The 9,333-nt window shown below is 38.0% G+C and overlaps 1 protein-coding gene across 1 annotated transcript in view; it reads right to left on the reverse strand.

The window, feature by feature from the left end:
* Positions 1-9,333, reverse strand: part of CFAP54 (cilia and flagella associated protein 54) — a 301,384-nt gene that overhangs the window by 159,547 nt on the left and 132,504 nt on the right. Inside the window, exons 32-34 of the mRNA XM_012814149.2 lie at positions 6,697-6,794; positions 3,679-3,909; positions 1,360-1,502 (exon numbers count right to left, since the gene is read on the reverse strand). Of these exons, the coding sequence (XP_012669603.2) occupies positions 1,360-1,502; positions 3,679-3,909; positions 6,697-6,794 (472 nt within the window). The remainder of the gene's footprint in view (positions 1-1,359; positions 1,503-3,678; positions 3,910-6,696; positions 6,795-9,333) is intronic.

A 9,333-nucleotide genomic window follows, 5' to 3' on the forward strand; every position in this document is an offset into this window, starting at 1 on the left:
TTTTTTTTAATTAAATCATAGCTGTGTACATTAATGCAATCATGGGGTATAGTGTGGTGTTTTCATATACAATTTGAAATATTTTCATCAAACTGGTTAACATAGCCTTCATGTCTATGTATGCTTTTCTAAGGGAATCATGACAAGATCCCTTTGTTTCTTAATTTCCTCCAGAACAGGCCACACCCATGACACATTAGAAAGTGAGCAGCACCCTCTGGAGTCAATGCAGCAACTTTGGCCACTCATTCCCTCTGCTTGGGTAGCATAAAAACTGGAAGATTGCTCCTGCCACAAACCTTCTCTTAGAACTCTACATTAGATGGTAAGTATAAATAACAAAATACTCTAATGTCAATTTCTAAAAAAAAAAAACTCAGGAAGCCATATGCAAAAACAAAACTCCTTTTATGTCTATGGAATTTACTTTCAAATACTTCTATATACACATAGTATGATGTGCAGGTAACAGTTCAACCTAATGTTATTTCTAGAAGACATTAGAAAGCATGCCCAGGACCTCAAAAATGAATCAATACTCCTGGGCCAGTTACCTAACTTACAGAGAATGCTGATCAGCAGTAAGTTATATAGGGCTTTAAATGTTACTATTAAATATCTATATAAGTAGGTTTGTAATAGCATAAAGATATTAGAAATAATTTTTTATTTGTGAAGTGAGTGATATTTAAGGTAGATTATTGGTTAGGTTTGCTTTGTCCCCTTTTCAGGAAAGGGGTATAAAAATTAATCAAGTCTGGCAGACTGCAGTCATCAGTGTAACCCTCAGATTAAGGACACTGTTCACCTGCATGTCTCCAACTTCCAGAGACCCTATCACCTGACCAGATAACAACACTTCTAGATCCTGCCAGCAAATTATTATTACATTCATCTTGGGGTGAACTTTCACAGAAAGTACTAGTTGGAGATCCTAGTGCAAGAGTGGATTACCCTGAATATAAAATCAGCTAGTATGACTGTTTTCATGCCACTTGTATCAGCACATTTGATGGAATTTGATTTGAAACTTACTTTCATGAAAATACAATACCTGGCAGCAAAACTTCACCTGTCTTAAACCACTGGAGGCTACTAACATTTAACAAAAGATAATTATATTCTACTGAATGGCTCAATTGGTTTTATTTCCAAATATATGTGGCAATCCCATAAAAACATACAAGATTGTTTTAAAATAGAGTGAACAAGAATTTCCTACAAAATATTAAAACTCAACTAAATTACTGGGTCTTTGGAAAATAGTATGTGTAGCTCTGTATGTCTGCGATATGTGTGTTGTGTTAAAGAATAAAAATCTAGAGTCAATTTGATAGTAAATTAACATATTTATTTTACCTGGTGATAAGTTGGTCTTTCGTTTTTTATTTGTAAGAAGGAAATCAAGCAGTGTTTTATAATTTTCTAAAGTCAATTTTATTGTCGGTAATACTGTTCCTGAATTATAGAGTGAGAATATACTAGGATCATATGATCGGAAACTGCAGGGGGAGAAAATCACATTAAAAATAATATAAGCAAAATTGAATTAAATCTATCAAACACAATCCATGTTTACTTTTAAAAACATCTGTAAGTGAATGCGCCCAAATTTTGGATCATAAAGTATTTGGCACTTAATCAAAGCCTAACATTTTCCCTTTTAACTTTTAAAATTATACAATGTAACTTTGCTCTTAGGAATTTTAACATCTGTACCCCTTTCCCTTAAAAGGCCCTTGCAAATGGGAATAAAAAAATGAGCTCTGAAACAATAATTTATGTCAATTTAAAACCACCTGACTTACACACACCTCAATGAAGAAAGCTATGATATAGAGTAATGTGTCCATAATTAATGCCAATTTTAAAAAAAGGTCTAAGCAGTAAAAGACCTTCTGCTAAAAACAAACAAATAAACACTGAGCATACATAACAGTTTTAACAAAATCGATGTTAGCACCAAGTTACCCTGACGTGAATTTGGTCATTGCCTCATCATGCATCAGTCGTCATTCATGAGTGGAAGTTTGGAGACTCCACCGTGTTCAGAGAACAGTCAGGAAACCCTTCTGATCTGAACTATTTTCACTGTCATGGCCCCATGAAGGGGTTACTTCTTCAAAAGCCTTTCCTGTCAGTCAGACAAGCTAACTGCTTCCTGAATTCAGATCTGGTCTGGCCGACAAAGGAAAGGGAGCTATCTGGAAATGTCTTTGCTAAGGCTTCAGCTGGCAGAACTGAATTCTGCAGAAACAGAAACTGGAACCAAGTTCATTTTGGATTTCAACCTGCATTTTTTTCACTGCAGTATTGAAATAAATATCCTCTTAATTCACATCCCTGTCTTCTGTCTTTCCTCCTTCCAATCCATTTGATATGTTGCTACCAGAGACATTTTTTACCATGGCCCTGCTCAAAAAACCTCAATCACAGTGATTTTCAATTGGTATGCCTTGGCACACTGGTGTGTGTTGTGAAAAATTTTTAAGGATCATTAAATAAATTATTTTTAAAAGAAGCTCAAAACACAGTAAGTATATTTTCTTTTACTCTTTTTTTTTTTGATCAAGATAATTCAAGTATGCAGTGGAAGTTTAACTATAGGTTCAATTGTGCCATGAGATAAAAAAAAAAAAAAAAAAAAAGGTTGAACCACACTGTTCTACTATATATAAAATAAAGCTCAGATTTAACAGACATGTGAGACCCTCCATGATCCAGCACCAACCTACTTTTCTATTATATCATATGCCCTTTCATATGCCCTAGATTCTGGCCAGACTGCGGTTCTCATCCTCTGTTTACTTGTTTACTATCTGGACTTGGACTCATGCTCTTTCAACTAGGGAGAATGTCTATTTCCCCATTTCCCCATCTGTATGTTTCTAAACCCCACCTATCCATTAAGACCTACCCCTTGTGGTCTCTCCCCATGAAATCTTTCCTGTTAGTCCCACCCAGAGAAAACTCTCCTTCCAGGAACAAAGAAGACTCAATATGCTCTTTACCTTCTATTGTTAACTATATTTATTATCCTACCGGACTCTAAGTTGTATATCCTGTTCATCTTTGCATACCTCTTGCACCTGAGCTCAGTGCTTTGTATATTACAGGTACTCAACAAGTATTTTTTTAAAATGAATGACTCTATCTATAGCATCCTTTTGATTGTTACATAGCATTCCATATTATGCACACATCTCCTACTTTATCTCCTACAGTACTTAGTCAATGAAACTCAGTAAGAATTTAAAAATGCCTGTTGAATTAATGATAGCAAGTTTACACTGTATAAGAAAATGTGTTGACTGTTTATAGACACTTAAACTATACCTCTAAATGAAATAGAGTTTTGCCCGATGTTTATCAATATCCATAGTTATTATATAATTCATATATAAATTTATCTTGGAGTTTCACTTTATCCTCACACTGAAAGCTAGATTGAAAACCATATTCAAGATTTTTACAAACTAGTAGTAGTTCATAAGAACTTATATCCAGACTTGTTTGGGAAAGATTCTTAAATAAAAACTTAAGGAATGTATCGGCGACCAGTATAGAGGCACTCTGTAAACCTCTTTAAGGTGTTATGAGTATTGTAGCTCTGAAAAATCAAATACAATCCAGTTCATGAAGCTAAAATCATTATCATTCATTGATAATATGCTATACCTGACCACCATGTGGGAAATGCCATACTTCATTTTCATACGCTCTCCTAGCTTTTGTAAAAGCAAGTGAAAGTGTGCAGTTGCCAGATACATGTTCATCTGTGCTTTCCAGGGCATCTCCTCAAGAAATATCTGATGGAATCTTTTTCTTCTAATATAATTTAATACCAGAGGATTCAAGGTATCTAGCAGGTATCGATGTGCTACTTTTCTAACATCGGCTCTCTTATTTCTGCGAAGAAAGGAAGAAGTTTTGAAATTACACAAAAATGTACAGAATTTAATAAAGAAGAATGGTTCCAATTTGTACAAAATACATCAAGAAGTCATTTGACTGCCCTTGTGTAAATGTTTCTGGCTCATCTGTCATTTCCTCAGTGTGAAAATCTGACATGGGGTAGTAAAGAAGGCACAGGGATGAACACCAGAGACAAAGACACCTGGTGCCTTCAACTCTTTTTGACATTCTTTTCCGTAACCAAAAGGCTAAGATTAGACAATTATGATGTAATGTTCATAAGCATCCACTAACTTCAATATTAAATAAGAAAATCTTTTCTCTGTATTGGTCCTTAAGGAAGAAAATAATTCAGTGAAATTTTGTCTAACATTAGTTAGACTCTAGAGGAAATAAAACCTCAGTCAAAGACAGGCAAAATGACTTTGTAAATGAATATTCAACATGGTCTACAAAAAAATGACATGCAAATTTTAGCTAACAGTTCAGACTTCAAATACAACATATATCCAAGTTTTAAAAAATCATTCCTATCAAAACTCAAAGTAGTCCAACTAGTCACAGAGTTATAGACTTGTTTACAGAGCATAAGTTCATGTCTTTAAGATAATATTAATTTTTTTGTACCCCTGGCAATGTTGCTGCCCCACTGGTCACTACCATTCTACCTGATTTATATTGTTCACTTATAGAACTATTGATCTGATTCTGAATCAATACACCTACACACGGAAAAAGAAGGATGGAAGGAAGGAGGGAAGGCAGATAGATGTCTAAGAGAAGAACAGACATTGCAAGGAAGAGAGGGAGTGAGGAAGCTTCCTTTTTATATATAGTGTTTACATTATCATTCCATTCCAAATATTTTGTACTTTGTTGATAATTTCCTCTTAATTCAAGGTTCTGGGGCTTTTGTTGTTTGTTTGTTTTCAGTGATTTGCTATTTGGTTTCTCAACAAAAGTGAATCTTTTTATTATAATAACTGTATCTTCAAAGTTCAAACTATAATTTTCAAAATAAAAATCAATCTTGTCCTTGTATGAGGAGATCAATTCTCCTCAAAAGGCCAGGAAGAGTCAATAGGATCAAGTGCATGTCCCCTGCTGCTGGGAGTGAAATGGTTAGGGAGATTGGGGAGAGACTAGGTTTCCTCCAGGTATCTTGGCAAAGTTATGACAGGCTCCAAGAGGCTTGGAAGGGAGTTCATAGCCCACAGAGAGTAGAGAAGGCTTCTCCTTCTATCCAACAATGAGATCTGTGTCTCCATGAGCAACAGATCTGAAGAGACCCACCAGAGAGGAAGCTTGGAAACTCAATAAGGAAAATCTGCAGAAATTCTCAGTGAGATGGAACCATAAAAGCAAGCAGATAAAAACCTGAATTTAAAAAATATTAAGGAATCCTAAAACTGCCTTCTAAATGATAAGTCCTAGCTTACAGAAATGAGCTCAAAGTTTGACATTAATGGAATCAGGTTTCTCACCATTAGGGCAAAAGAGTTACAATTAGGAAAAGAGAAAGCAATGGAAAGTACCTTGTGGTTCTGAATTGACATTGGAGGTATTAGAAAGATTTTAAATAGATGTAGAGATATTTGTATATCTACATTTAGATAGATATAGATTTGGATGGAGATATAGATAGACTAGACAGATAGATTTATGTGGACAATTCTATTTCCTATCTCTGTCTGTTTAGAGGGTATGGAAAGCAAATCCAAATAGCCACCAACATACCCCACACCTTAGAGTCTACACACCAACTTTAACTAAAAGGAATTTAAACTGTATTTGAAAGGTTTTACGTATTTTGTTTGGTAAATTGGTTTGGTTTTAGTTTTAGGGTTTTTGTTTGTTTGTTTTTTGAGACCAAGTCTCACTCTGTCACTCTGGGTAGAGTGCCAAGGCACCATCGTAGCTCACAGCAACCTCAAATTATTGGGCTCAAGAGATCCTCTTATCTCAGTCTCCTGAGTACCTGGGACTACAGGTATGTGCCACTACACCTAGCTAGTTTTTTTCTATTTTTAGTAGAGATGAGGTCTCACTCTTGCTCAGTCTGGTCTCAAATTCCAGAGCTCATGGAATCCACCCACCTTGGCCTCCCAGAGTGCTGGGATTACAGGAGAGAGCCACCACGTCCAGCCACATTTTACATGTTAATGTGCATATTGGGTACATGAATATTAGTTATGTTGTTTTCTACACTCATCCAAAATGCCATAATTTAAATGAAGAAAATGAAGAAATAATCAAAGACAGAGAGAGCAAATGAAAACAAAAAGAAAGCAAAAGTTAATGTAGTACAAATTAAGCTCAAAATCACTAACAGGTAAAGAAAGACATTAAGTAATGAAGGTAAGGCATATGAGGAATGTGTAAGAATTAAAAATGTGTACTAATGAAAGCAGAAGCTAATCATTTTACCCTGATAAGTTTTATGATCAAGAATATTAGGTCCACAGATAATTAAAAGTAATTTGCCAATTTGTTCTCCTGACCTTCCTATCTAAATTACTGCCCCTAACACTTTCTGACAAGCCAGTCACACTACAGCATACCACTCTTGTCATCTGCTTAATAAAATTTACCAAAATTTTAAATGGTCTTTCTGTGGTCCCTTGTTTGTGTGTTCACTTGTTGACTATGCTCCTTTCATCATTACAAATAAGCTGCTTAAAGACAGTGATTTTACATTTCTGGTCCACCAGTATATCCCTAGTACACAAAACAATGGCAAACACAAGTAAACTTCTACTTAATTAATTAATTAGTTTATACCTTTCATTTACTGGCAATTCATAAATATTTGAATTTTTGGCAAAAAATTCTCGTAGCGTTTCCCTTCTTCTCCTTTTTTTGTGTATTATTTCTGCAGTCTTAAAAGAGGAGATAAAAAACATTACAAATTACATTTAAAATTTGAACATCATAGTATAATTTATTCATATTCTAATGCTTATTAGACATTCTAATGACATTCTATTGACATGAAATACATTGGTTTCTATATGACCTTCAGTTACAATTACTGTCAAAAGAAACAGAAGTAATCCTGTAGACAAAAAGATCTGATTATAAAAATACCAAGTTCTTCACCCGTTGCATTTCTTGGAGAATACAGGTGTCTCTGCAGGAGACTCTGTCACCCTGTGATGTACAGGTACTGGAGATCTGTAGGGACAACACCGGGACATCCCAGAAACTGAGAAATGGTAGGGGGGGAGCAAGATGGCCAACAGGTACCAGCCTTCAACAGAAGCTCCTGTCCAGAGGGAAGGATACAGTCCAGAAAATACCCAACAAAGTTGAAGACTAGGAGCCCAGTCAAAAGAGAAGAGTGATATCTGCAGAACAACTCTGCTGAGGCAAGTTGTGACTCCTAGAAAGCAATCTACAGGTACATAATACATCCCAAAGGAAGGGTGTCCATCCCCTCCTCCAAGAAAGTTGTGTTTTTTCTTTGTCTGCTCCTATGGGTTTCCTACAGGCCAGCAGTGAACTGAGGACTTATTGTCTCACCCCACATGTGAGAGCTACAGAAAGAGGGGTCTACTCCCCTAGAGGAACCTTGCTGAGACTCCAAACACCCGCTAGCCAGGCAGAAAATAGAACTAACATTTCGCTGCCATTTTGAATTCCCAGTCCACCTTTCCCCTCTTGCCTGCAGAGACAGTGAGAGAAGGCCCAAGAACAGTGTTCCCACCCCCCCTGTAGGACCAAGCACCCTGTCCTGGCCCTGCAGCTAGAGAACTGCTTGAGCTGCGTGTTTCCCGAGTGGCTGCAGCTCAGCTACTGCCTCCAGGCACCCGGGGCACCCTGAGGACCATTTGACCCGTGTGTCCCCTGTGCAGCTGCCATCCCTCGGCCACCACTCCCAGGCAACCAAGTGGGGCGCACCAAGGACTCTTTGAGCCACACATCCCCCATGCAGCTGCTGCTGCTCAGCTTCCACCCCTGGGCACCCAAGCACCAAGGACTGTTCAACCCACATCCCCCGCATGGCTGCCACCACTGGGCCACCACCCCCAGGCACCCAAGCCAGGCATACTGAGAACTGTTCAAACCACGCATCCCCCTAGGCTGCAGCCACTTGGCCATGGCCCCCGGGTAGCTCGAGCAGGTTGCCCCAGGACTTTTGACTCACTCATCCCCCGCGCCTGCCACCACTTGGCCAATGCCCCCAGGCACTGTTTGACCCACCTGTCCCCCGCACGGTGGCCACCACCCCCAGCACCTGAGCAGGGTGCCCCAAGTCTGATCAACCCTCGCATTCCTGGCATCCCAGGCCAGGTGGCCCCAGAACTGCAAGCGGACAGTCAGTTGAGAGGGAACCACACAGGTGTGGCAGTACCCAGAGGTGAAGAGCAACAGCTGCACCAGCTAGAACAATAAGGCTCACACCCTCAAAGCTTTTCTGGACAGACATGCTATATTTCTCCTGGCAACCAGAGGAAGCCAGCATCTTCTCCAGTGGTAGCCACAGGCTGAATGGTTTGGGAATGGTTTCCAAATGGTGCAAATTCACCATGGGGCAGAATCAGCAGAAAAACTCTGGTAACCTGAATAACCAGAGTAGATCAAATCCCCAAGGAAGGATGGGCAGAAGCAATTGAAGATCCCATCCACAAACAGATGGCTGAGATGACAGAAATTGAGTTCAGAATCTAGATAGCAAATAAGATTAACAGGTTGGAAGAAAGCAGGGAAATAGAATTTCAAGAAATTATTCAAAAGCTATCTCAAGAAATTATTCAAAAGATGTCTGAAGAATTCAATGATTTCAAAGATAAAATGAATCTATGACAGAGAAATTAAATACTTTAAGGACATTCACATGTTGAAAAAATTTGCCATAAATAAAATAGCTCTCCAGGAAATTCTCAAACTTATCCTCCATAATGACCAGTGCAATCTTCGACCACAAAAGTAAACTCACTCAGAAACTTTTGATCAAACTCCAACTTCCTCTGTGGCAAAATGATTAAAAATGTCTACTGGACTTTCGAGCAACTCGATGCCCAAAATTTTACCAGGCTTATCAAAAGTTTCAATCAATGTGAATGGTTTAAATTGTCCTCTAAAGAGGCACAGATTGGCTGATTGGATACAGAAACTCAGACCAGACATCCGTTATATTCAAAAATTGCATCTTACTTTAAAAGATAAATATAGACTCAGGGTGAAGGGATGGTCATCTATATTCCAGGCAAATGGAAAGCAGAAAAAAGCAGGTGCTGCAATTTTATTCTCAGATACAATAGGGTTTAAACCAACAAAAGTAAGCAAAGATAAGGATGGCCATTTTATATTTGTTAAGAGTAATACTCAATATGATGAGATCTCAATTATCAACATCTATGCACCCAACCAGAATGCACCTCAATTTATAAGAGATACTCTAACAGGCATGAGCAA

Source organism: Otolemur garnettii, unplaced genomic scaffold, assembly GCF_000181295.1.
Source record: "Otolemur garnettii isolate 467f Iridium unplaced genomic scaffold, OtoGar3 scaffold00007, whole genome shotgun sequence".
NCBI lineage: Eukaryota > Metazoa > Chordata > Mammalia > Primates > Galagidae > Otolemur > Otolemur garnettii.